At 63.7% G+C, this 27,046-nt stretch overlaps 2 protein-coding genes and 2 non-coding genes across 17 annotated transcripts; all 4 read right to left on the bottom strand.

The window, feature by feature from the left end:
* Window positions 1-36: 36 nt before the first annotated feature.
* On the bottom strand, window positions 37-6,693 carry FAM131A (family with sequence similarity 131 member A). 2 transcript variants are annotated; one of them, XM_065073720.1, is made up of 6 exons: window positions 6,192-6,693; window positions 4,342-4,466; window positions 3,211-3,304; window positions 2,755-2,937; window positions 2,452-2,580; window positions 37-2,033 (listed from the first exon to the last, which is right to left on the bottom strand). In XM_065073720.1, the coding sequence occupies exons 1-6, from the start codon at window positions 6,220-6,222 to the stop codon at window positions 1,588-1,590; spliced, it is 1,008 nt and encodes a 335-aa protein (XP_064929792.1). In that variant the 5' UTR covers window positions 6,223-6,693; the 3' UTR covers window positions 37-1,587. The 2 variants fall into 2 exon arrangements, with proteins under 2 accessions (XP_064929792.1, XP_064929791.1); XM_065073719.1 differs by having other exon boundaries at window positions 37-1,907; window positions 6,192-6,224.
* A 1,267-nt stretch (window positions 6,694-7,960) lies between these two features.
* EIF4G1 (eukaryotic translation initiation factor 4 gamma 1) lies at window positions 7,961-26,957 on the bottom strand. 13 transcript variants are annotated; one of them, XM_065073686.1, is made up of 35 exons: window positions 26,841-26,940; window positions 25,727-25,787; window positions 24,355-24,463; window positions 24,171-24,257; window positions 23,844-23,876; window positions 23,228-23,248; window positions 22,409-22,582; window positions 21,957-22,056; window positions 20,076-20,188; window positions 18,937-19,029; window positions 18,791-18,857; window positions 17,534-18,430; window positions 16,241-16,329; window positions 15,851-16,037; window positions 15,348-15,481; window positions 14,951-15,088; window positions 14,586-14,759; window positions 14,310-14,507; window positions 13,672-13,818; window positions 13,343-13,579; window positions 13,152-13,256; window positions 12,615-12,768; window positions 12,407-12,507; window positions 12,204-12,306; window positions 12,001-12,103; window positions 11,087-11,340; window positions 10,882-10,997; window positions 10,548-10,720; window positions 10,286-10,411; window positions 10,122-10,203; window positions 9,827-9,925; window positions 9,577-9,711; window positions 9,406-9,487; window positions 9,189-9,329; window positions 7,961-9,076 (listed from the first exon to the last, which is right to left on the bottom strand). In XM_065073686.1, exons 3-35 carry the CDS (start codon window positions 24,427-24,429, stop codon window positions 8,895-8,897), a joined length of 4,920 nt encoding a protein of 1,639 aa, XP_064929758.1. In that variant the 5' UTR covers window positions 24,430-24,463; window positions 25,727-25,787; window positions 26,841-26,940; the 3' UTR covers window positions 7,961-8,894. The 13 variants fall into 13 exon arrangements, with proteins under 13 accessions (XP_064929758.1, XP_064929762.1, XP_064929763.1 ...); XM_065073690.1 differs by having other exon boundaries at window positions 12,001-12,091; XM_065073691.1 differs by having other exon boundaries at window positions 14,951-15,070.
* Window positions 14,834-14,906, bottom strand: LOC135580362 (small nucleolar RNA SNORD66). Its single transcript, XR_010474881.1, has one exon. It is a non-coding gene; the product is annotated as a small nucleolar RNA SNORD66 (small nucleolar RNA).
* LOC135580361 (small nucleolar RNA SNORD66) lies at window positions 16,119-16,195 on the bottom strand. The gene has a single exon (XR_010474880.1). It is a non-coding gene; the product is annotated as a small nucleolar RNA SNORD66 (small nucleolar RNA).
* Window positions 26,958-27,046: the final 89 nt, after the last annotated feature.

Genomic DNA, 27,046 nt, shown 5'->3' with positions numbered 1-27,046 from the left:
GTGCCCCCCCATCTGCAAGAAGAGGTGCCCAGCACAGCGCTCGCACGATGGACTTTATTGGAGACCTGGCGGGATGGAGGGGGGGGTGCCAAGGTGCGGGTACCCCACGGGTACCACTGCAGCGGGGTGGGGGGCTCAGGCAGCTCCCACGAGTGTGCACACACACACACACACACAGGTGTGCACACACAGACGCATGCAGAGCAAAGCCCCCCCACCCCCCCCAGCCCTCTGCAGGCACCCCGTTCCCCCCCCCAATGCTGTGGGGAGCATCCACTGTCCCTGGAAAGCAGTGGGGAGTGGCAGGGGGTGGCAGGGGGACCTTTCGGTTGGTGTCAGGCCTGCTGGCCCCCGCACCCCCTCACAGCTTGGCCATGCAGGAAGCGGGGGGGCAGGCCCAGGCCGGGCACCTCACGGCACGGTGGTGGAAGGGGTGCTGTGCCTGGCAGAGGGTGCTGGGGGTGCTGGGAGGTGCAGGTGTGCAGGGGCACAGCGGGTGCTCGGCGCACCCTGGGGTGCAAGGCTGGAGCAGCATGCAGTGGGCAAGCGGCCCCACAAGAACACATGCCATGCAGGAAAGGGGTGGGGAGGGGGGGGTGCAAGCGTTGGCAAAAACTGGCATTTCTCCCCCAAACAGCGTGCCTGGACCCCCAACATGGCCCTGGGGGATCCCCGAGTTGGGGTGCCACCCCCGGCCAGGACGGGGTGGCAGGTTGCCCTTCATGTAGGCACTTGGTTCCCTGCTAGGAGTGAGTGACTCAGGGACATCGGTCCTGGGACCTGCTGCCTTCCCCCTCTCTCCACCCCGTGTTGCCCCATGACAGACTTGGGGGGCCCTAGCTGGGCTGAGCCCCCTGTTGCAGGGCTGGCTTGGGGGTGCTGTCACTGGTGGCCCAAAGCCCCCAGCCTGGTGGCCCTTGCCCACCTGACCTCCCCCCACAACCTTCCCATACTGGTCCCACACACAGACAAAATTATAGAAAGCCCTGGCAACGCAGCCTATCCGTGACCCGCACCCCCGCCCCCCGGCACCCCACAGCACCCTCCACTGGCCCCATCCCCGAGGCAGCAGTTCACAGTATAAAACTCGGTCCGATAAAAGCCGCCTGGGGAGAGAAAAGAAAAGGCGCCTTGCTCCCAATTCCCTGCCCCCACTGTCCTGAGCCGAGGGTGCTGGGCACGGCCGGATGCTCAAGAGGTTTTAGCCATGCCAAGGGCAAAGCCCGTGCCCAAAAAGGGACTCCGGGATGGTCTGGGGGGGAACATGCGAACAACCAGCCCCACTGATTCAGTCCCGTCAGTTTTGGGGGGCACAGGTGGGCATTGGGGCAGGGTTGTAATCCCCGAAGCCCTTTCCCCCTCTCATGCAAAATATCCAGGAGGGTAACGATATGGCCAAGCGGGGCCGGGGCGTAGCGGGGCACACTGGCCGGGGGGCTGCAGTGGACCCCCAGCCCTCCCCTGTGCCCAGCTGGCAAGGGGGGGCGGCGGCAGGGCCCATCCCTTGCCCAGCACGGGGTCCGGCCAGGGGGCGGTGGCAGGGGGAGCTGGACCCCCGCCGGAGAGGCAGGGCACCCCAGGGGGGCATCAGGGCTCTTCGGCTTCCTCCTCCTCCTCCAGCGATGCCACCCCGGAGGAGGCGACGTCGGAGACTTTCCGGCGGAGCGGGAAGTCCTTGCTCAGCACCACCTCATCCTCAGCGGGCGAGAGGCAGGCTTCGGCGTAGGACACGGCGTAGAGGGAGTCCTGGCACCGGAGCCGTGCCAAGCCCCGCAAGGCACTTTGGCTGGCTGGGGGGGGCAGCTTGGGCAGCAGCAGGTCCTCACCCCCCAGGGAGCCCAGCAGTTTGGCAGTGAGTTCGGAGGGGGACACCATCTCCAGGCTGCAGAGGCTGGAGCAGAGGGTTTCTGGGGAGAGGGTGTGCGAGGAGTCGCTCTCGGGCTCGCAGGAGCTGTGCCGCACACCCAGCTGGCACAGGTGGCCCTGCAGCAGGTCCCGCAGCAGCGCGCTGGTGGGCACCGCGCTGGGCAGATCTGTGGGGAGCCGGGATGCCTGGGGTCAGGCTGGGCCTGATGGCACCAGGGCTGCCAGCCGCCCCCCACCCTGTGCCCCGTAGGGTGAGAGCAGTGGGATGGGAGGAGCCCCTTTGCCCACAAATCGCTGTGTGCGTGGCATTGGTGACCACCAAAGGAAAAGCAAAATAAGCCGTGGCACCAGGGATGGTGCTGCATTGCAGGGCTTCTCCATCCCCCACGTGGGCACTGCTTGCCATGGTGCCAGACAGGGCCACTGGCCTGTAAGGGGGTGGCCAGGCTTGGGGAATGCGGCTGGGCATGGGGCATCCTGCTCTTTCAATGCGTGGCACTGGCAGTGGGACACTGACACGGGCAGCAGGACGCCAACACCAGGACTTTACCTGCCCAGAGGGCGCCCGCTCCCCCTGGCACTTACCAGTGGGCTGGGAGCTCTCTGTGGAGGGCATGAAGTCCTCGTCATAGGACTCGTCATTGGAATCGTCCCCATCCACTGAGGACCAGGCTCGCAGCTTGGCCTCGGCGATGGCAAACTGCTCAGCCACACCTGGTACGGGACAGGCAAGGGTCACACACACACCAGGAGGTTCCCCCACATTCCCCCTGCCCCAGCGCCTCTGTGCCCACAGTGCTGTGGCACCAATGGATGGATGGATGGCTGAATAGATGGATGGCGGATGGGCACAACCTGCCCCACCAGCCCTGCCCATGCGGTGCCCACCGGCAGCGAAGCGTGCCTCCTGCTCGCCCTCGCTCAGGTGGCAGTAGGAGTTGAAGGCGCTCTCCAGGGCGGTGGGCGGCTCCACCGGCTTGCACCAGCCCTTCCACTCAATGAGGTGGGCGACGCGGCCCTGCGCCATGGCCGTTGGCTTCGTCACATGCTCCTTCACCACCTGCGAGATGCCTGCGAGATGTGCCCCTGTGTCAGCAACCCCTGGGCACCCCGAGTCCCCTCCACAAAGCCTGTGACCCTGGGACCCAGCACCTCCTGCCTCCAGCCCTTGGGGACTGGCACCCCCATGCCCTCCTCTCGGGTGCCACCAAGGACACCTTGAGCCCCCCAAACTCCAATGGGTTACCCCAATGCCCTCCCCAAGAATCCCAGCCCCTGCACCCATAGGACACCCCTCCTTCTCCAGATGACCCCCAGGCCCTCCCGCACCCAGCAAGCGGTTACCGTGCAGCGAGGAACGGGCCAGGGCTGTGATCTCCTGGATGGTCAGCGCGCGCCGCGATTTGGGCAGCATCTCGACAGTGTCCTCAACATTGACCTGCCAGAGCGGGCAGGGGTGTCACAGCCTCCGGCTACCCTGCCCATCCCCTGTCTGCTGCCTGCCACTGCTGCCCCCAGGAAGTCCCATGCCCTGGGAGTCCCACTCGGTGCCCACCCCACAGGGCCAGGGTGGGGTCTGTGCACACGTGTCGCAAGCACACGCATGCAGAGGGATGGTCACAGCTGCGACACGCAGGGCAGTGGGTACACGCACACCCATGCATGTGTGTGCACTCCCATGGTGTTATTACACTCATACACTGCTACTGCGTGGACACGCACTGCGCACTCTCATACCTGCACTCACACGCGTCCACACTTGTGCACACAGAAACGTGTGCAGTGCATACGCCCTGCACATGCCCGCTCATGTAACCAAGTGTAAACACAGACATGCACACACTGACCAAAAACACACACACACACTCACTGCAGCTGGGGCCATCCCCACCGTGCACACATGTGCACCCACTGTGTACACGTGTGCTCACTGTGCAAACTCCAAAAGTGCATGTACTGGATACACACATGCACATGTGTGTGCATGCCCTGTGCTTGTTGATGCCACTGAGCATCCTCTCCAGCCTGTGCACTCACACACACGCACACACACACACTTGCATGTGCAAGGTCACCACGGCCAGGCTCCTCAGCACGCACTCCGTCGAAGCACCCGCCCTGCACAACATCCCACTGCACGTCCCCGTTGCCCGTCCCAGCCACACCAGCCCCGGAGCCCGTGGCCACGGGGGAAGCGATGCAGGATTTGGAGGCACGCAACAAATTGCATTGCCATGGCAACGAGGCACCGTGGACTGATTTCTCCCAGGATACAGCCCGGCTCGCGGCTGACGTCAGAGCAGCCCTGGAGCTGGCTGCGAGCTGGCAGGGACAGACGGACAGCAGGGACAGACGGACAGCAGGGACAGAGGGGCAGCGGAGCCCATCGCGCTCCCTGCCGTGGCCAGGGTGGGTGCCCTGCTGCGCGGTACCTGCACAGGCACCCTGGCCGGGCAGGGCCAGGCTCGGCGGTACCTGGAGGAAATCCTGGCTGTCGAAGGAGGCCTGGCGCAGCAGGCGGGGCAGCGGGCGGGCGGCGCTCAGCGGTGACAGCGCTTTCACCTCCTTCCACTCCACGCACAGCGTCGTGTCCACGGCCACTGCGGGAAGAGCCAAGGGGCATCAGCAACTTTGCCCCACCAGCAGCCCCCTGAGCCCCCCACCCCAGGGTAGCAGCTTGTTGCCTGGGCTGAGACCAGACACAACTCATTGCAGGGCCGCTCTGGAGCAGCCATGTGCTGCAGCACGGGTGACTCACACCTGGGCAACTCTTCCGCCTGTGTCAGCGGTAACGTGCGGCCCCAGCCTGGCACTGGGGACCGGGCACCCGTCCTGGCTTGGCGGCTGTTTCGGGAGGGGTGGGGGCAGCTGGACAAGGCTGGGGGGGGAACAGACTGGGCCAGGTGCTGAGTGCATGGAGGGAGGCGGCACTGGGCCATGCTGCAGGGGGCTGGTGCTCCTCCACCGTCTCCAACACCCTCCTCCTCAGTTCCCCATCTCTGGGGCAGGAGAGAAAGGAGAAAAGAAGTGTGGGGGGGATAAAAGCACCTACATGCATACTCCACTCCAACAGTCTGACCTCCTGGTACCAGCACCCCAAATGGAGAGGTCCCTGCCCCCTCGGGCAATGACTCTCAAGCACCAGGGCCAGGGAGGGTCCCCTGCCACTGTGGCCGCCAGGTCAGGCCAGCCCCCAAGGGGCCAGGTCAGGACTTCCCGAGGACCCTCATCCCCCCTGCACCAAGCTGGACCTGGCTGACATAAACCAGTCATGAGATGGAATATGGGGGGGCAAACAGTGCTCCCCCATCTGCGGGTAGCCCCTGGCTCCTGGAGAAGCTGCTGACAGCATTGCCCCCATCTTCAGCTGTGGGCAGAGGAGCCCTGTGGTGAGGCCCTGGCATTGGCACCCCTGGCCTGCTAGCAACAGCACTCCCAGGAACCCCCCCGCATGTCTGCAACACCCCCAGCTCTGTCCCAGCCCCCACCAGCCCCTAGTACACCCTCAGATCATGGTCACAGCTGCCATTGCCCCCCTCCCTCCTGCAGCTCCCCCAGGACATCTGCAGCACCCACACAACACCCTGTGGCACCCCACACCCTGCAGCACCCCATCCCAGCCCCCATAGCCACTCCCATAGCCCTCAGACACCTCTATCCCTCTACCTAGCACCCCCATATCCTCCCAGGCCTCCAGCCAGCACCCTAGGACCACATTCCCTTCCCAGCCCCCTCCACATCGCACACCACCCCCCAGCTCCCCCAAAGCTGCACTCCACCCCCTCCAATCCTCCTGCTCCCTATACATCCTCACCCCCTTATATCTCCTTGCACCCTGTGGGTCACCCAGGTGCCCCAGAGCAGCATCCACAGGCCCCAAAACCCCTGTCCCCCCATAGACCCCATCCCCCTATATGTACCCGCATCCCCCAGAGGCCTCGAGGTCCCTGTATTCCCCTCACCTCTACCCTTAGGCATCCCAACCTTCTGTTCCCCCCTCCCCACTTCCATACTGCCCTGTATCCCCAAGCCCACCTCTTAGCCTCCCAACCCCCACAAAACACCTCATACACAGCCACCCCATCCCCTAAACCCTCAGCTCCCCCATAGCAGCCCCCCACCCTCCCGTATCAGCCAGCCCAGTAGCCAGCACCTCCATCGCATCACCCTCGTCCACCCCTTAGCAGCCTCCCTACAGCCCCCACACCCCCCTAATCTCTGCATCCCCAAGCACATGGGCTATAGGGGGATACCCTCCATACCCTAAGACCCCCGCCATGGGCCCCAAATTCCACCCCCATCCCAGCCCGGAGCCGCTCACCCACCGATGGTGGTTTTGGAGCCGATGCAGCCCATGCTCCCGGGGGGGCCCCGGTGCGGACACTACCGCCGGCTCCGCGCCGCCCGCATCGCCCCCCGGCCGCATGGGCGGCCCCGGGCAGCGCCCGCGCCCCGCCGGTAGGTGCTGCCGGGCCGCACCGGGTCGGGCCCGCGGTACCGGAGCCCTGAGCGGTGCCTGTGCCGGGCCGGGGAGCAGCACGTCCAGAGACGTCACTGCTGGGGGAGGAAGAGGAGGGAAAGGGGGAGGTGGGAGGAGGGAGGGAGATGGGGAGGAAGAGGAGGAGGATGGGGAGACGGAAGGAGGAGGAAGGGCGGGAGGAAGGCTGGGGAAGAGAAGGACGAGGGGGATGAAGGATGAGGGAGAGGAAAGGTGGGGAAAAGGGAGGCTGGGAGGAAGAGGAGATGAGGAGAGAAAGGAGAAGGGGGATGAAGGCAGCCGGGAAGGATGGAGGAAGAGGGGAGTTGAAGGAAGAGGAAGAGAGGGATGGAGGAAGAGGAGGGGGGCGCGGGTGGGAGGAGGAGGATGGACGAAGGAAGAGGAGGGGGTTGACGAAGAGGAGGAGGGGGAGGAAGGCCGGGCACCGCGGAGAGCGCCGTGCCAGCACCGCGGACAGCGCCGCCCCGCCCGGCCCCGGGGCCCCTGGTGCCCCCGACCCCGCTTCCCCCCCAGCAGGAACACGGCCCCTGGGCCCGCGTGAGCCCTGGGGGACAAGAGGCAGGGACAAGGACCCTCCAGCAACACGGTCCCCCCACCCCAGGCATGCCCACAAAAGCCCTGCTGGGCAGGGGTTGGTGGTGCTGGAGGAGCCTGGGGGTCCCACCTTGCTGGTTTGGGGCAGGTGGGCGCAGGCTTTAGGACATCACGTCTGAAAGCACCACATCAACCTGCCCTGCAGGCGATCCAGGCCAAGGCCGATGGATTTAACACGTAGCAAAAAACTTCTGTTCATTCTGAAACCTAATGATGGCAATTAATGCAGCTGCACCTTTTCCGTCCCGGAAGGGTAGTGTCAGGGTGCCACCCTGCCCCTTGGCAAGCAGGGTACTGGAGCAGCCCGAGGGCCTCCCTCTTTACTTACTCACTCCCGGGCAGGGGGAAGCTCCTGGCCCATTCCCCCTGCATAGGCCCTGCTGGCCTTTCCCTGCCAACCGCTTCCCAGCATTGGCACTGCCAGGGATCAGCCTCTAATCTGGGGAACAGCCTCCGGTTAATTATTCTGTACCCTCTGGGCCACGGCCAGGGTGACTCAGCAAGAGAAGCCCAACAGGGCAAAGACCAGCCCAGCCCCAAGGGGGGCCAGCCCCTCCTCACCTCTGTTCTCAGCAGAGACACCCCCCACAAGGGCCCACAGCAGCTCAGCCTCCCCCTTACCTACCAACACAAGGCAGGAGGATGCCAAGAGACAATCCCCCCAAAAGAGAAGGTGTGGGGTGCCTCCCCCCGAGGCAGAGCCCAAGCAGACCACCCAGGCCCCACCACTTGCGTACACACAGGAAAAGGGACACAGCCAGGGTGCCAGCAGGGCTGGCTGCTCCACAATGTGAGGCAGAGCTGGCAAAGGGGGTGCCAAGGCGCCTAGTCCCAGGCACACCCCACCCCCTTGCCACACTTCCAGCCCCAGGTGGGGGTACCTACCGTCTGCCTTGGGGTGCCGGGGGGGCTGCCCCTGCCTGGGCTCCAGGCTGGCACCCCCACACCAGCCCAGGCGCAAGGGACATGGGACGGAGGGCGGCAACAGCGGCACACGGGGCATTATTTAGCAATGTTCTTTTATTTCCAGTTTTAAGGTGAAAAGATGCCTTTAAATCTTCAATTAAATACTCCATAAAGAAAAAAAAAAAAAAAAAAGGCAAAAAAAATATTTACAAATTCACGTGACCAGTAATTGAATCCTTGTTTTAATAATTACACGTGCGGCTCGTCACATCCGGCGCTCTATAAATACAGGGGACGCGGATGGGGGGGCCGCCCCGTTGCTTGCCCAATTGTGGCCTTAAACGTTTGGGAGGAGGATGGGAGGCTTTGAGGGGAAGGGGGGGACTCAGCCTGGCCCAGAGAGAAGGGGTCACCCCCCCACCCCCCTCCCCAGCACCCTTCCCAGGTGGTCAGAGCAGGAGCTGGGGGGGGACATGACAATTTATATTTAAAATAAAAAACCATGGGGGGGCCCAGGCAGTGATGGAGAAATAGAGAGAGGACAGGGGAGAGGGAGAAATCACGCTCCTGTCCCCAAACCAAATTTAATAAGTTTATATATATATAATCTCTCTATATTTCAGCAAGAAGTGGGGAGGAGGAAGGGGAGGGAGGAGAGGAGGAATACATCCTCATCCTGTCCCCCCTCCCCATGACATGAGTCCAGGGGTTCTTACACCCCCTCCTGGAGACCCAGGGTGCCTGCACTGGGAGGGGGTAGAGGAGGAGCCCCAAAGGGATCCACCGCAACAGCCGCATCTGTTTATTATTGTGGTGACAAACTAGTACAGGCCTCACGAACAGAACCGGGATGGAGGGCGGAGGGAGAGGAGAACTGGAAAGAGAGAGGGGGACTGCGGGGGGCAAAGCAAGTCCCTCAGACCCGGCATCACCAAGTCCAGGGGAGCCAGAGGTGGGAGGGGATGGAGTTGCTCCCCAGAGTGCCCCTCTCTCTCTCCCCCCACCTCCTCCTCCTCCTCATCACGGCTGCTCAGTTGTTGTCCGACTCGTCCTCGGCTTCCCGGAGCCAGGTAAAAAAGGCAGTCACCGATTTGAGAGCCACCCCTTTGCCCTGCTGCTCCGCCGGGTCCTTGCTGGACTCCCACTTGTAGAAAGCCTCCTCCTTGATGACATCCTCATCGTAGAGGGCGTCAAAGAACATCCGCAGCAGGTCTGGGGGGTGACAAAGAGGGTCCCCTGCCATTCCCCAGCCACCAGCCACTCTCTGGGGTTGGGGTCATGCCAGCCACCCCACTCCTCAGCCCGCCTGCCCCGCAACACTCACTGGGAGGCTGGTCCAACTTCACCACCAAGGCTTGCAGTGCGTAGAGTGCCTGGAGCTCCTTCTGCTCATCCCGCAGGTACTTCTGCAGCAGCTTGGCTTGGTTGCGGATAACCAGGGCATCCACACGGTATGGGTTCTCAACTGTGGGGAGATGAGGCGTGAGAGGGGGGTCGCCTGCACAGAATGACGCCCCCCCCCACCTCACCCTGGTACTCACAGATGATGGCCGAGTGGCACACAGAGGTCATCAGGGCCCTGATAAACGTGTTGGAGGAGACCTGCTGCTCGCTCAGGTTGGCCTGGAGGAGGGAAGAGAGAGGGGCTGTGAGGTAGGGAGGGAGCCAGGAGGGAGTCCCCAGACCCACGGGTGCTGCGCCCGCTCCCTCACCTCGATCCAGTCGTATATTCTTTGGTTGTTGGGGTTCTCCTTCAGCAGCTCGTCCATCTGCTTGTACAGCTCCTCCGAGGTCAGCTCCTTCCGGCTCGGTGTGTCCGAGCTGTCCCCCAGCGTGTACTCCAATTTCTGGGGGAAGGGCAGAGATAAGCTGTTAAAGGTAGCACAGGGGAACAGCACGCTCCCAGCAGCAGGACCCTCCCCAGGGCGCCTCCCCCACAGCCCATCTCTGCAGGGCTCCCACCTGCTCTGTGACAAATTTGTTGACATCCTGATCCTCAGGCAGGAATTCCTTCCAGCTCAGGCCCCCGTCCCGCCACAGCTTGCCTGCAGTCTTCTGACTCTGCAGGACAGACAGACAGTTGGCATCAGCACTCCACACCCTCCGTATCTCCAGGGAGAGAGGTAGCGCAGCTTGGACATGACACCACTAAAACCCAGACAAGGCAAGGCATGGCCCCTGCCATCCCCTCTGATGGCAGAGGGGTTCAATCCTCACATGCCAACCTGCCAGCAGTTACTCAAGCCCTGTGACTTACCATGCCCTTGCACAACAAGCCCAGCACCTCAACGAGTAGCGTGGTGGCCTTCCCAATGGGCACCAGGGGCTTCGTTATCTCCCTGTGGGGCACAAAAGACTCAGCTGAGCTACTTGTCCTCAGAAGCCCCTCTGGTGGCCCCCTGACAGGCCCACAGCCCTCACCTGAACAGCTCCTCCATGGGGATGCCATCCTCCTGCAGGATGGGGGTGATGAGCTCAGCCAGGTACAGCCAGATGTGTGGGATGTCAATCTCCATGTCTTCTGCCATCTCCAGGATCTCACGCAGCCTGCAGGGCAGAGGGGGGGCCGTTGGGATCCATCAGCCCCTGTGTCCTCAGAGAGGAGGGACCTCAGGAGGTCTCAGTGATGAGCCCTGCTCAAGGCAGAGCCAAAATTCAAAGCCAGGCTGCCCCAGCCCCTCACCCTTTGTAATACTGCTCCTTGGAGAGTGTGCCCGCCTTCACTAGCTGGCACAGGAGGACCCCCATGTGCTCACGGGAGATAGTGCTCCTCTCCAGCGTGGACTCAATGCCGTTCTGCACGAAGATGTAGAGCAAGGAGGGGCTGCCCAGCTCCTGCACACACTGCAGGGCCTCCTGCAGGAAAAAGCGGGGGTCAGTTCTGCCCCACAGCCAGCCCCAGCTCCCCTCTTCCCTATCCAGGCACCACCATCACCTTGCCCAGCAGTGCTACTGCCCAGGGAAGCAGACAGCATGTTATGGGCGCCATATGGTGCTCTGCCAGCCCCTCCTCTCACCTTCATGTCATTGATGTGCAGGTATTCCTCTATGATCGCCTTGGATTTCTTCTCCAGCTCCTCTTCCGACAGCGCAGGCTTGGTGGATGCTGCAGGAGGTGCTGGCTCTTGCTTAACTGTGAGGAGAGAGCAAGAATGATGCACCATCTGGAACAAGCACAGCCCCAGCCTGCGGCCAGATGCCCACCACTCCTCCCCAGCTCACTGTTCTCTCGGCTCCTGTCCCGTTCCTCCGTCATGCTGGCAACCTTGCGCACGGCCTCAGGGCCACCCTGCTTCTCCCGTTCTCGGCTCCTGTCCTCTGTCTCTTTGCTGAAGCTCCTCTTGGTGAGGGCAGACCTGTTCCTGTCTGCCCGCTCCCCCCGGTCGGGACGCTCCAGGCGGTCGCTGCCCTTCTCCGAACGTGACTCTCGGTCTCTGTCCCCAGCCTTCTCTGACCTGTCACGGCTGGAGCTGCTCCTGGGTGGGAGGAGGATGGATGCAGTGTGAAGACCCCGCCTCCACCATCCCTGACCCCAGACTGCAGAGCTCTGCAAAGCAAGACTGTCCCACTCCAATCCCAGCCCCTTCCAGGGCCTCTTCTAGCACTTGACCACCCTCAGGAGACAACACTTTTCCCTGTTTCTCCCCTATTCCAACTCAAGCCCTTTGCCTTTCACACTGTCCCGTGCCATGGCTGAGCAGAGTCTGGCTGCATCCTGCCCACACCTTTCCCATGCTGCAGAAGGGGTGACGTCAGGGCTGTTTTCCATTTCTCCTGAACAAACCCCATTTCAACTCTCCTTGGGGAACCTCATGCTCCAGCCTCTACAGAACTCCCTCCAGCCCACCAATGCCCATCTGGTCCCAGGACCCCCAGAATGGACCCAGCACCCAGGTGTGGTCCGCCAAGTGACAAACAGCAGGGAAGAAGCTAAGGGTGGGGTCAGCCACCTTCGTTGCAAGGACTCACCACCAACTCCAAGCCCCACCAAGGCCCCATCCTTCCACAGGGGATTATCCTGGCCCAGATGCCAGGCTATTTGCAAATAGGTCAACCAACCATTGCCCGATTTCGGGGGTTCCTCCCTGGACTGCAGACCAACACCCCCGCACACCAAGGCAGGGCTGGCCCCTCACCTCTGCACCACGCGGCGGGACTCCAGGCTCTCGGCCGGGGTCGACTGCTGGAGCGCTGAGAAGCGGTTCAAGGTGCTCGTGGCCGGTCGCCCTGAATCAGATGCTGGGCGTGAAAAGAGGGGAATCTCAGAGTTCAGCACCTCCCCAGTAGAGGAACCACCTGTGGAAGGGACCCTGCTTGCACCCAGCCCCATGCTGCCCACCTGAATCTGCAGGCTTCGCGCCAGAGCCTCCACTGCTGCCTTTGCCCCAGCTCAGCCGCCCGCCCGGCGCAAAGAGCTGGTTGTTGGAGTCAATGGATCCAGGCTGCAGGCGGAGAGACAAGAGTCAGCTCTGAACTCCACGGCAAGGCAGGATCCCAGCCAGGCAGCTGGCTCAGCTGCCCACGCTACACCGCCAGCCTTACCTTGGTGATCTTCGTTAGTCGACTGGTGTCGATGGGCCGGTTGCCCTTGCTGATGGGCACAGTGTTCCAGCCATCATCTGCCACCAGGCTCCCGCGCCCACCTGGGCACAAGGGGGACAGACATAAGGCACAGTCCAACCTCGAGCCGTGCCCAGCAGGAACAACCCACCCCTGGGAACCCTGGGTGTCCCCTAGCCTGGGCACTCACTGCTGGAGGATGGCCCGGGGGGTCCTCTCCTCTTGTCCTTGGACATGAGCTGCTGCACTTTGATGTGTTCCCGATGCTCCTCCATCTCCGCTTCCTTGTGGATCTGGTCAATGGTTTTGGGGCCCTGGTCTCCTCGCCGTGGCACCCAGCTATTCTGCAGAGGGCAAGGGAGAAGGGGACACTGAGCTGGCTGGAAGATGGAGGCAGAGGCATTCCCCCTTCCCAGTCGTTGCACCCTCAGAGGTTCAGGCCAGACTCCCACCTCGGCCAGTAGAGCTTCCTGAATGCTGTTGCAGCTTTTGGCACAAAAGGGCTCAGTTTCATGAGCCCCCCTGCATTAAACAGCCGCTGGTTACTGTGTGCCCACTATCACTACCACACTAACCAAGGGCTGAGGGCTAGCATGGTGTCTCTAGGGCTGGTCACAGCTTACAGAGCCACCTCTCCCCTCTCAGGGACACAGGGACCGCTGGCACTCAGAGGACCAAGCAGGGGACAGAGAACAGTCCCCGTGCAACAGCAGGCCACACGCCTTACCCGTCTGAGGTCAATCACATCTTGCAGCATGAAACGGATTCGGGATGATGTCTTCTTCTCTTTGATAATCTTCTCCATTTGATTGAAGTACTGGTCCATCCTGGGCTACAGAGGGACAGAGTCACGGTTACATGCCTCCCAAAGGCAAAGGCAGGGCAAGGCAGGGCAGGGCAAGGCAGGGCAGGGGGTACCTTGGCCTTCTCAAAGTCCAGGTCCTTGCCAATGGTGGTCAGCAGGCGGCAAAGGCACTCGAGAGATTCCTCATCATGGTTTTTGAGCAGCTTCACCACACAGTCATGCATGATGGCTTCTGTCAACATCTTCAGCTTGAAGAGCTCTCCAATGAACTTGATGTTACCCAGGGATCGCCGGCGAGCCTTGTCTCGCGCCTCCTCCAGCTCGTCCTTCATGCGTGCCTTCTCCTCGGGCTGCAGGGAGGGCACAGCAGGGCAGCTCAGAGCCTGATCTGCCCCAAGGACACCCACACCAGCCCTCAGCTGCAGCTCCCACCCCAACTCACAGCACTGGCATCGTCCATCTCCTTCTGCCGCTTCTCAAAGATCTCGTCATCGTCCTTGTCCTTCTCAAACTCCTTCTGGCAGCGGTTGAGCAGCAACTTGCGGAAGTTCACAGTCACCGTGGGCTTGTCTGTTGTGGGCACTTTGAGCTGCAGGGAGAGATACAACCCAGGCGAGAAGCGTGAGTCATGTCTCCCACAAAAGCTGGCCAGCTAAGGCCCAGACACTGCTCAAACCAGGGAAAAGCCACCCTACACCCTCATGACCCTCATTCAGGCTAGACACGAGGAAGAAGTTTTTTACAATGAAGGTGGTAAAACACTGGCACAGGTTGCTCAGGGAGGTGGTAGATGCTCCAACCCTGGAAGCATTCAAGGCCAGGCTGGACAGGGCTCTGAGCAACCTCAACTAGTTGAAGATGTCCTTGCTCATTGCAGGGGGTTGGACTAATGACCTTTGAAGGTCCCTTCCAACCCAAACTTTTCTATGGTAACCTGCTAAGGCTCTGGACTTGGCCTTCCAGCCACATGCCCCAGTTTCCCCACCCCACAGGGAAAGACCAGCACATTGCTGAGCTCAACCAAGGCCCCCAAACAAACCCCTGCAAGATCAACTGGAGCCCAACCGAGTTCCTGCTCACCCCCATAAGGCAACGGCACATGTTGGCATAGGCAACAGAGAAGTTTGGCTCCGAGATGGCCTTCTCGAAGACGAGGTCGATGACACCCTTGAGCCGCTCCTCTGTGTCGATGGACAATTCCATCACCTGCTTCATCAGCTGCTGGAACATCTGAGGTGTCAACTTGTTGAGGATGCTGCGGACGCGGCGGAGCAGTTCCTGTGAAGACAGCGGGGTCAGCGAGAGCTGGGCACGCCACCCCCTTCCCTCCCGGCACCCGTCTGCCCCAGCTCCCACCTGCGTCTTGATGTTCTCAGGATCCTCCTCCTCGGAGGCACGCTTGCTGCTGGGTTTCCAGGCCTTCTCAGCTTTGTTCAGCTTGACGTCCTCGTTGAGGGACACAGTGGCAATGATTTTGCGAGGTTCCTTCCTCTGGCTCTGCTGGGAGCGGCGAGGACCCAACCCTGAGGGCTGACACATGGAGAAGAAACTCAGCTCTTTGCTCTGGGACCAGCCAGGCTGTTTCCTGGGGTGTCCCCATCTGCCTGCTCAGATCCTCAGCTCCATCACGGACATCAGTGGCCCAGACACAGCGGCTCGAAGGCTTGATCATCACAGAGAGGCGGAGGGGGACGGCGTGGGTGAAGTGAAGAGATACTCACCAGGCCCCGGTTGCCCATGACGGGCCGGCCGAGGTTAGCGAAGGAGGGGGTAAAGTCGGGGCTGCAGTTCATGCCGCTGAGGCGGATGGGGTCAAGCGCCCGCAGTGGGGTCTTGTTGGCCTGCGAAGGTACACAGGGCTGAGGATGCCCGGGGGGCAGAGGAGCGGGATGGATCCATCCCCCAGCCTCAGCGCCGGGACAAAGAAATGGAAAAACGGCCCCAGATGTGCCCCCACGCACCATCCCCGCAGCTCAAGGCTCATTGCAGAGGCTGCAACACGACCCCAAGCACAGCAGGAAAAGGCCCAGCTCTGCCTTGACAAGGAGCAGAGCAGCAGAGCCAGACCCCCCACCCATGTACCACCCACCCTACCCCACCTTCCAGGGCCGCACCAACCTTGTCCAGCACCACGTCTGTGATCTGGGGCAGTCCCTCGGGTTTCTGCATGCTGGCAAAGATGAACTGGAAGCCCAGCAGGAACTCCCGGTCATATCGCTTCTTCTCCTCAGGGTTCAGTGGCTTCCATTGCTCTGCAGCAGGGGCAGAGGGAGACCTTGACATGGCCTGTTCCCATATCCTCTACCTCAAGCTATGGCAGGTCCAGGCCCACCCAGGGACTAGCGAGGTGGGATGCAGACAACCACAGAGCTGCCCCAGCCTGGTGCACCATGAACATGAAGCTGCTTGCTTAGATAGAAAGCCTGATGCCACCAGCTCCCTGTCTCCTGCCAGGCTCCTCGCACTGGGTTCTCTGTCCCCAAGCCTGGCACAGGGTGCGGGACAAGATGGGAGGAGAGTGTGAGGTTTAGGACAGCTGGACCATGCCACCCCCACCCTCCCCACTGCTGGGTCCAGAGATGGTGGGTCCCAGCAGAGGTCTGGGCCAAGGCACAGCTCACCTTCCTTGTAGCGGTACTTCTGGTCAGCAGCCTGGCCCTTCTCCGGCGCCAGCTTGTCCTCCTTCTCCTCCCATGTCTCCTCTGACTCCTCCTGTGGACGGGCAGGGGCCACGTCCTCCACTTCACGGACAGGGGCGGATGTGGGGGGCTTGTTCTCTGCCTCTGAGGCACTGTCGCTGATCTGAGACTGTGTCAGGAGGGACAGAGACAGCAGTCACCCCTGAAGCCTGGTACTGCCCCCTCTGCCCCGCAACCCAGGCGTCTGCCCCCCCTCAGATCCTCATTACCATCACAGAACATCAGTGGCCCAGACACGATGGCACAAAGCAGAGTTCATCACAGGAGGAGATGGGACATGGGGTGACCCCTGGACACCCTGGGGATACTCACCTCTTTAAAGGCATCCAACAAATCGCCTACTGCCTCCTTCTTGTTCAGCTCCTTCATCCTCCGCTTTTTCTTTGGCACCGACACGGCGACTAAGAGGAGAGGCGAGGAGGTGAGGGACAGGAACCTTCACAGTCCCCCACTTATCCTCACGCTAGCACTCAGGTCACCAGCAAGGCACTGGTAACACTGGGCCAGCTTCAGGATGGGGACACAAGAATATGATCTTGCCACCCCAGCACAGCCCCTTCCCCAAACATTCCATGTACCCACCTGGGCACCTGTGGACCTCACACACAGCCCACCAAGGCACCCTGCTCCCTGAGCACACACCCCAGAACACACCGCACACAGGCACACCTCACACCTCTCCCTACCTGGCCACTGCACCCCAATTTACCCTGCACCTCTCTAAAGCACACATCCACGCCTCTTTCCCATCCTGCTCAGGGGACCCCCACAGACACCCATGTCCTGGTACAGGGCAACCCTTACAGGGACACCCCCACGCACACCTCTGCCCCCACGTATCCTCCCTCCCTGGTACCCCCAGACACTCCACACAGAGGTGCTCCCCAGAAGCACACCTGCCCCAAGGTCACCCTTCCATAGTCCCCCTGTACCCCTGCACAGAGTGCTCTGTGTGAACACATCCTGTGTACATATCTCCCTCGTCCTCCCCCAGCATCCCTGCAGAACCCCCACGCTCCTATGCAGGGTGCTAAAAAAAGAAACAAAACAACAAACCAACACATAGCTTCAACCCACTTTCCCCAGGCACCCTGATGTACTTGCACACCCCTACACAGGGTGACCCACACAGCTACAGCCCCAGCCAAGGGAATGGAAGGAAGATTTGCCAGGGGAAGTTTAGGTTGGACATGAGGAAAAAGTTCTTCACCCAGAGGGTGCTGGACACTGGAACAGGCTCCCCAGGGAGGTGTCACAGCCCCAAGCCTGACAGTGTTCAACAGGCATTTGGACAACGCCCTCAGACTCATGGTAGGAACTTTGGGGTTGACCTGTGCAGGGACATGAGCTGGATTTGATGATCCTTGTGGGTCCCTTCCAACTCAGGACATTCTGTGATTTTATGATCTCTCCTGCCACCCCTCCACCTCCCCATGTTCCCCAGGACAGCTGGAGACAGCCCTCAGATACAGCCCCAACACACCCACACTGCAACCCTGCATTAGGCACCTGCATATACCCACCGTACCCCACCAAGGTGACCCCTCCACACCACCCAAGGCCCACCCTGGGGCATCCCACACACCCCAGCCCAGCATTCCCAACCTTGTGCGGTCGCCTCCAAGGTCTGTGAAGGGGCAGGGGCCGGGCTGGAGCTCCGCTCCTGGGCCTCGCTGGAGGCTTCGCTCTCCTCCTCCTCCTCCTCCGCCGGGGGGGACGCAGGGGTGCCAGGTTGTGCTGGCTCCTCGGGCTCTGAAATGGGGCTGACGTCCGACTCAGGCTGCTCCTCGCTCAGCTCTGCTTTGCCGGTGCCCTCCACCCCGTTGGGCAGGGGCAGCTCCTCGGGCTGGGCGATGGGGGAGTCCAGAGTGGGCGCCGACACTGGGGTGGGCACCGGCACCAGCGCGGGCGTCAGCTGGCACACGGGCATCTCAGAGACCGGCTCAGGCGCCTCCTCCAAGACCCCGTTGGCCTCAGCAGGGGGCTCGACAGCGGGCTCGGAGCAGGGCTCTTCCTGGGCTGGCGTGGGGCTGGGGGAGGCAGGTTTGGCGGGTGCTTCAGGGGCCTGCGGTACAACGGGCGGCGGCGACGGCACGGCCGGCACCGGGGCCACGGCTGGCATCGAGGGAACAACAGGCACCGACGGCACCTCGGGGGGTGCAGGCGCCTGTGGGGCAGGCTCTGGGAGGGGAATGGTGACCTCCTCCTCCTCCATGGCCACCGTGTCCATGTCGGGCGCAGGCACGAGGGGCAGCTCCACGGCCCCTGGCACTGTAGTGATGGCGCTAAACGTCTTGTGCGGGTCGGGCGGCGCCTCGCCCAGCTCCACTTTAGTGTCCGCGTCCATGGGGGGCTCCATTGGCACCAGCGTCATGGCTGAGAGCACCACGGGCTCCACCTCGGGGATGAGGGGAGGGGGAGGAGACGGAGACGGGGACGCTGACTTGCTGGGCTCCAGGGAGATGGGCTTGCTCACCACCAGCGCGGGCTTCGGGCGGTCATCTGCAAGGGGGGTGGTGTTAATGGAGGACTCTCTCATCCCCAGCTGACCCTGCTTCCCCCCCTAGACCCCTCCAAGAGCAGCAGGGACAGATGTGCCAACCCATATAAAAAATGGGCAGCGGGGACAACAAGTGCAGTGCCCAGGGGACAGCTGGGGTGAGCAGACAGCCCCCACAAACTCTCCTGGACCCAACACAGGGACACTGGCCCTCACATCTGTATGGAACACATTTGACCCCACAGTCCACAGGTGAACTGGGGAAACGGTGGGACTGGCACCTCTGCCCCCACAGTGCCCAGGACAGGAAGCCTGGCAGCAGCCGTGCCGGCTGGCACACCCACCCTGGCACAGGTGCTTACCTGGCCGGACAATAACTGCTACATGGGGGGTTTCTCCGTTGGCGTGGGGCTCCAAACCGCTTCCAGCCTGAGGATGCAAAGAGGGGGTTCAGCAGGGCCCCATGTACCTCTGCTGCCCCAGTGGCAGAGTCAGGGGGTGCCCTTACCTGTGGAGGGGTGGGGGTGGATGAGGTCCTTGCTCCAGACATGATTTCTTCAGTGATGTCTTTGCCACCTTGGTTGGGGTCTCGTATCCGGATCTGTCCGTGGGCCAGGGCAGAGTGGGAGAAGATAGCAGCAGGGTGGGTGGACACAGAACACGGACCAACCCCCTTCCCCGGGCCTGACACCCCTGGGACACCCCCTTCTCCAAGGGGAGAGCTGAGCAGCTCATTTGTCTCTGTCTCTGTCCCAGCCATGCGCAGAATGGGGACGGGTGGGTGCCACCTCCCCTCAGGACACAGTGCACCACTGACACCAGGCTGTCCCGATGCCCAGTGGGCAGGGATGGCACAGGACAGGGCAAGTCTGGCAAGCCATCCTGCCAGGCAGTGACAGCCAGCACCACATCCCCAGGTCAGTGCCCACTTCCAGGAGTTGGAGGACCCCAAGACCACATCACCATGCTGGCACAGGAGATACAGGACTGCCCTGCCTCAGGGACAGCACAAGACCAGCCTCAGCACATAAACATGGAAGCAAGCCCTGTGGCACCCCAGGTACAGCCCAGACACACAGTAGCAGGAGCCATGGGACACACTGCTGGGGGGGGACAAGCAGGTCTGGGACTCTGGTGGGGGGCAAAGCGCAGCCATGGGTCTTGTTCTCCCCATCCCCAACCAACCTCCTCCCAGGGCAGCGAGAACAGAGCCCGAGGGGCACTGAGGCCCCCCCCGATGATAAAATTCCAACATCCCCCTCCCCAGCCCGGCAGCAGTCCATGCCCCCTCAACATGGGGCCATGCCGGCAGCTGCTTGGCCCCCCCCCCCCCCCGCTATAAATAGGCCCCACGCGAGGCCTCTGAGCACCGGCATCTCCGGGAGCAGACAGCAGTTGGCAGCCGCGGCACCCCCACCCCCCGGGAGCTGTGACTCAGCACAACGCTGCCCGTCGGGACAGCCAAGGTCGCCAGCACCCATCCCCACAAACTCCAGTTCCCCCACTGAGCCCCCCAGCCTGGGGGGGAATGGCCTCACACCATCCCCCTTCCCCGGCATGCTGCACCTCACCCCAGCCCAACCTGGGGCTGGCACTGCCCCCCGCCGCGTGCAAACCCCCCCACGCCCGGAGGCAACAGCTCCTTACCGTCTTGCGCTCTCGTTTTGGGGGAATCGGTGGCTGTTGGCTCACTATAACCTGGGCGGTGGGAACCCCCGCCGGGAACTGCTGTACCCCCTGCGCTGGGTAATAAGCACCCGCTGGAGGAGAGGAGAGAGCATCAGAGGGACCGGCCAACCCAGATACCTCCGAGCCCGTCCTGGGGATCCAAAAATCCCCCAAACGCAGGGGTCTGCCGGGAGCCTGGAGAGCCCGTGCCACTCTGCAGCAAACCCCCATTCCATCCAACCTGGATCGTCCCAACCAGCCCGACAGGCCCGACCGAATTCCTTCCCCGTGAAGCAGAGCGTCCCCGCGCCACCCCCACGCCCAGCCGGGCCCCGCCGTGCCCACCGGCTCCACGCCACCGCCAGCCCTGCCACGGCACTCGGCCATGCCGGCTGCTGGCGTCCCAGCTCCACGGGCATTTGGTCGCCTTCCTGCCAGTGCTCTTATCTCCCCGGGGCCGGCACCAGGCTGAGGGCGGCACCAGGCAGCCCTGTCCGCGCCCTCCATTCACACCCAGGCCAAGGGGCTCCCCATGCAACCCCAGCCCCCAGCGAGCCCAGCCCAGAGAAGGGAGCTGTGCCGGGGGCCAGAGGCTAAGCTGGACCCTGTCCAGGGCTGGCACAGCCCCCAAGAGACACTCCGCTTCTCCCAGGGATTTGTGAGCATCACCCCCAGAGCAGTGCCACGAGGATGGGGGTGTCAGGAGGGACAGGCACAGCTGGGCTCCGGCTCCAGATTCTTCCCAGCTGTGCTAAGACTCAACTCATCTAATGTGCTCTGGTGACTGCCATGTCCCTGAGCCAGGGACCCTTCTCTCTGCTCAAGGGGGACACAGGGACACTGGACAGGCATAGGAGAAAGGAAGGAGTGAGACCCCAAGCTGCCCAGCCCTGGGGACCAGGAGGGCTGGCCTGCCTCACCCACCAATGAGTGTGCCATGCTGTGCCAGGCCACCCACCCAGCCCTGTGGGCAAGTAGCACACTGCTGCCAGCTCCCAGGGGAGCAGCCACAGCCCCAAAACAGAGGTAGGGGGCAAACCCACCCCAGGAGCCCACAGAGACATCCAGGGGAAGCCCCAGCACCAGGCATGAAGAAGCAGCCATGCCCTGGCCCAAGTGCAGGAGCCGGCTGCTGCCAGGGCCACCTCCGTCCTCTGAGGGGCTGGCTGGGCCCGAGGACAAGAGGGAGGGAGGACGGGCACATACCTGGCTCAGGAGAAGCCCATCGCTGCCCTGGTTATGCCTTTCTGCCATGCCGGGGCTGGGCCGGAGGCCTCAGCTCACATTTCTGTGTCTGCTGGGCCTCTCAGGACCGACCAAGCCTAAATATAGTCACAGCCCGGGTGGCCACACGCGAGCAGGGGGAGGAAGGGGGGGCTGCTCACACCGCTGCTTCCCAGCGCCGGAAGAGGGCAGGCACAGCACGGCACCGGCACCCCCGGCTCAGCTCCTTGAGGAGCAGGGAGCTGAGGGGAGATGTCACCAAGCACAAAACTGCTCGACCTCTTGACAGCAAGTGAGGGGGAACAGGGGATAAAGTCTGCCCTGACCTTCCACCACGAGGGTTAAACATTAAACAACCCCGATTTGGAAAAGGGTGGGGGTGGATGAACGGGTGGGACATGATGCACAACCCTCAGTGCTGCTGGGAGACAGGAAACACCCCTTGCCCCCCAAAAGAGCCTGTAATGGAGTCACAGAGATAACTTCAGGGAGCTGGCAAAGGCAGAGGGGTCTGTGCTCAGCTCCTGAGTGCAGGGAGCCGCAGGGAGGCCAGTGGCAGGGCAGCAAAAAAAAAAAAAGAGGGAGTGCTGGGTCTGGAAGAGCACCGTGGTGCAAAGCAACCCTCCCAGTATGTACCGTAAGTCCCAAACTCTGGGGGGTTTGTTCCAGGGTAAAAACTAGGGGCGCCAGCCTGGACCGGATACTGCTGGGTCGGGACGACGTACGTGGAGCGACCCTGCAACAGTGAAGAAAGGTCAGTTACTTCCTGCACGGGGTACAGACCTACCCTCAAACAACAGACATACCCCAAAACCTTCTTGCAAGGTGGCTGGATGCCAGGGCAGGGAGCAGGAACCAGGCAAAGTGGGAAACAAGCACCTTGGAGCACTGCCGGGGAGGGGGGCCAGCGCTGCCTCTCTACAGAGCTGGACAACACCCTGCTCAAATTGGTGGGTACTTGGAGAACTGGGGGAATCCCCTCCACCCCCCCAAAACGGGCCTGTGCTCCAAACCCAGGCAATAGCCCCTCCTCACCAGTGCCCACCCCAGCCCCCTCCCACAGAGCCCGGGGCATGGATGGCCCTCACCTGTCCAGGGATGTAATAGGCTCCTTGGGAGGGTGTGTAGGAGATCTGGGAGGGTATCATCATCACCTGGGAAGCGGCTGGATACACATGGGCAGGGGGGCCGGGCCGGGCCGTCGTGTTACTCGGTACGCGGGACGCGCTGGCGGGAGGCTGCGCCCTGTTCTGGTAGAAATGCTTGGGGAGAGATGGAGCATGGCGTCAGGTGGGGTGCCAGCACCCCAACGCTGCACCCACACACCCGAGCTGGGAACCCCCTCCCACCCCACACTATGGGGAGCAGCCTGGCAGTGCACATCGCCCCAGAACATCAGCCTGGGGAGGGGGGAGCAGCTCCAGGGGAGATAGGGAAAGGGGGAACCCCCACCCCGGCCCCACTGGGATGTAACACCCCAACCTCCCTGGAGCTGACCCCCAGCCCAGCACCATCCGTCCTCACACACCTGTGGGGCCATGTGGGTCCACCCGCCCCAGCTCATGCCCGGTGCAGCCCCGTCCCAGCCCCGGCAGGGCCGGCAGCTCCAGCACCCAGAGCCAGCCACAGCCGCACACAGCTCGGCGGCGGCAGGTCCCAGCGTGCTCCGCACCGGTTCCCGGTGCTCGCCTGGAATGCTGGGATCTGTAGTCCCGCTGTGCCCAGCCACGCCGGAGCCGGACAGCCGGGGCACACGGAGCCGGCTGTTCACCCTCCAGCCCGTGCTGTGCAACCCGACTCGGCTTCTTTGCCGGGCAGGAGCATCCCCTGGAGCAGCGGCTCAAGCCTCACAGTGAACGGGCAAGAAAGGGTCCGCGCACGCACCCGGAGCAAGGAGAAAGCATTACCTGAAGAGACCTGAATCCTCCCTTTAAGCAAGCGCACGCATACAGAGGGAAAAGGGGAAAGAGAGACAGGAGTTACCTGCATTAGGACAGGGTTTGGACACAGGTGGCTGGCAGAGGAGAGAACAGGAAGCTGGGGAGCCCTTTTCCCAGTGCCCACATCCCAAATCCACCAGGGTGTCCCTTGTAGGGATCCCCACAAGGGGCAGGGAAGGGTTTGAGGGGCTCCCAGCCAGCACAGCTGATCTGTCCCCAGCAGCTTCCCCCACACAGAGGTCTGATGGAGGTCCAGAGCCTTACAGACACCACAGGGCTTTGGAGACCCCCACAAAGTGGGGAGGAAGAGGAAGAAGGGCACAGGCAAAGAGGCAGCCTGGGCCAGGGTTAGCACAGGCACAGCCACAGGCTTCATGCAAGGACGAAATTCGGGTGACACTGCAAGGAAACCCACCCCACTGCCAAAGTCAAGCAGGTGTCCCCCCACCTTCCCCAGATCAGCCTGTCCACCAGCTTGGGGGTCCCTGTGTTCTCCCCAGCCCCTTCATGCCCAGGGTGGGTGTTTCTGTGCAGTGTCAGGGCCAGGTGCTGGGCATGCAGGGTGGGGGAAGTGGGTTAGTACCTGCTGGTGAATAGCCCGAGGCCCTGCTGGAAACTGAGAGGAGGAGAGGGAGGTTTGGGGCAGGGGAGGAAGGAGAGAAGAGCAGTCACTCAGTGGCCACCCCCAGCCAGAGGCATCTGCCCACCACCCCACAGCCAGGAGGTCCCCAGGCAGCAGTTGTGGTCCAGATCACGGGCACACTCCCTCTTGCAGACACACGCTGGTCCTGGGAGGCACCCAGTGCTCCACACACCCCAAGCACCATGGCAGTGGGAGCTACTCAGCCAGGAGGCAGAAAGCTGCTGGATACCCCCCATCACCCCCTCCAAGTTGGGGCAAAGCCCTTACCTGGCGCGGCTGAGAAGGCGTATTCATTTGTGAGGTCGGTGCCGGGTTAAAAACCACAGGTGCCGTCTGACCGGGTGGGAACGTCGGCTGGAGGGAGGCAGGGAGGGAAGGACATGGCACCTCTGTCCCCAGCACGAGCCAGGGAGGCAAAGCTGGGTCCCCCCACCCTGAAGGGGCTGGTTACCTGCGGCAATCCGGGAGAAGGGGCAGGGTGCGGGGCTGTCGGGGCTCCTCCTGTGGGCTGTGGAGCTTTGTTCATTTCATGGGGTTGTACATAAGGATCCCCTCGCTATCTGTGAGGACAGGGACAGAGGGTACAAGCTGGAGGTGGGCAGCTGCCCAGGCATCTATCTCCTGTCCATGTCAGCCCCAAAAATTGGGCACCTCTACCCCTTGGCACAAAGTCAGGCACCAGCCATGCCCCACAGACACCACATCACTAGGGCACAGACTCCCAGCCACCTCCTCCTCCTCTAATGGGCACAGGGAGAGGGTGGGCACCACCAGGCCCCACCAACCTGTGGAGCAAAGCCCCCTGTTGTGCCCCAAACCCAACTGTGCCCACTGGCAGGATTGACCCCCGCAGAGCCTGGCCGAACACCCCACACAAGCAGGTACCAGTGGCTGTGACCGCTGCCAGCACCCAGGCCACTACCAGCTCCAGGGCCTGGGTGGGCCGGCGGCACCCCGGCGTCAGCCGTGCCCGGCTCCACCCCGGCTGACCTACTAAGCATTTCCCCTGGCTGGCCAAACCTGTTCCTCCTGGAGGTGCCGGGTCCCCAGCACACACCGCAAATGCCTACCGCTGAAGGCAGGGAGCAGCTCCGGCATCCCCCCCGCGCTGCCAGCGCTCCTGCCCGGGGGAGCCCACAGACCCCTGCCACCACCAGCACCCAGGTGCCCAGGCACGGCTGTCCCAGGAGGGACCTGACAGCCGCTGCCGCCCTCCCCGCCCCAGTGCAAAGGCCACTGGGGCAGGAAGAAGAGGCGGCGCCCCCCACCATGCCCGGGAGCACCCCATGGCACCCGGCAAGTCCACTGATGGCTAGGGCACCCGCAGGAGCAGCCGACAGTGCCTTCTGTAACCTGATGCCCGGCTGCGTCAGCACTGCCGGCCCCCCGGCCCCACCGCGGGGCATTGCCAAGCACGTCCCGCCGACACCAGGTCCTGCCGGCACCCCTGGGCCAGGGGGTGCCCTGTCCCCCCAGCACTGTACGCTGATGTGAGGGGGTGTCAGCCCATCACAGGGGTCCACACAGCCACAAGCCAAATGGCAATGGGTCCTGCTGATGCTTTGGAAGGTTGTGGGGTCTGGGGTGCAAACCCCAGTACTCCTCGCAGCCCCCAACTCACCAGGACAGCAATGGCCCGATACGCCTGTGCTGCCCAGCCCTGGGACATGGTGGGCTGGGCCACCTTAACTCGGCCTTGGCGCCGGTCACCCCAAAAAAGAGAGGGAGGGGGTCACACGGGAGAGGACACGCGGGGACAGCCCCAGCGAGGGCAGACCCGGCCTCCCACCACCACAACAACCAGGAGCGAGCGGGATACTCACCCCCCCGCGGGAAAAACCTGGGCCGGCTGAGCGGGCCTGCAGAGACCGTTCATCCGACTGACTTGGAGAGAGGAGGGAGGGGGAGAGAGAGATCAGCTCGGGCCCGCACCGCCGCCTCCCCGGCCGGCCCGGCAGCGCCCGGGGTGAGGCAGGTCCCGTCCCGGGGGAGGGAAGAGGAACCGCCAGGGGCTTTTGTAACAGGAGGAGCCGCCGTGGCCGTTGCCTCCCCCGCGCCGGGAGAGGCCGGGGCCTGCGCTGGGCCCGCAGCCGGGGCGGGGGGTGCCTGCCCGAGCCCGGGCCCTGGGGGGGCCGGGGCAACCAGGCCCCGTGCGATCGGGGCACCGGAGGGGGAAGGCAGCGCTCCGCGGCAGCGGGGGCTGAGGCGCTGGGTGCCCAGGGAGGACGAGGCGGGGATCCCCGGCGGCGAGGCCGCGCTAGGCCGCGGAGCAGCCGGCCCCGCCAGGCCCGAGCCCGGCCCGGCCCCCAGGCCGCGGCTGCGCTGCCGGCTCCGTCCCGGGGCGGCGGGCGGGCCTGGGGCGCCGGCACCATCTTGGCGGCAGAAGGAGGAGGCGGGAGAGGCCGCGGCAGGGCCGGAGCGGCGGGCGCGGCGCGGGGCCCGGTGCGGCATCCGGCGGCCCCGCTCCCCCCCGCGGCGGCGGCGGCCTCTGCCAAGGACACGTGTCACTGCCGGGCTCCGCCATGGCCGGCGGCTCCGCCGGCACCGGCGGCGGCGCGGGCGGGCGCGGCGGAGCGGGGGCGACGGGGCACGCACCACGTGCGGCGGCGGGCCTAGGCAGGCGCGGCGGCGGCTGCACGTGCGCGGCGGCGGGACGCACCGGCCGGCACGTGGGCGCGGAGCGGCGCCGCGCGAGACTACCGGGGCGGCGAGACCGGGCCGGGCCCGGCGGGGAGCGGAGCGGGACGGGGCCGGGCACGGGAGGGGGCCGGCGGCGGCGGGGCGGCGCCCACGTGGTGGCGGCGGCGGTGGCGGCGCGGCGGGGCCCGGCGGCGCGAGGCCCGGCCCGGCGGCGCGCGGCCCGGTACCGGTACCCCCCTCCCCCCCACGTCCGCCCACCCCCCCGCGGCGCGCGCCCGCCCCGCCCCCGCCCGTTACCTTCAGTCTCCTTCAGCGCGCGCGGCCCGACGCAGCCGCAGCGCAGCGCAGCACGACCATTTCCGGAGCCGCGCCGCGCGCAGGGGCGGGGCCGGGCGCCGCCGCGGGGGGAGGGGCGCGGGGGCGGGGCGCGCCGGCCACCGCCTGAAGCCGCTCCGGGCTCCGCCCCGCGGCACGTGACGCCGTGCCGCTGCCGCCGCTGTCAC

Source organism: Columba livia, chromosome 9 (genome assembly GCF_036013475.1).
Source record: "Columba livia isolate bColLiv1 breed racing homer chromosome 9, bColLiv1.pat.W.v2, whole genome shotgun sequence".
Lineage (NCBI taxonomy): Eukaryota > Metazoa > Chordata > Aves > Columbiformes > Columbidae > Columba > Columba livia.
This window is presented reverse-complemented; position numbering and strand designations above follow the sequence as displayed.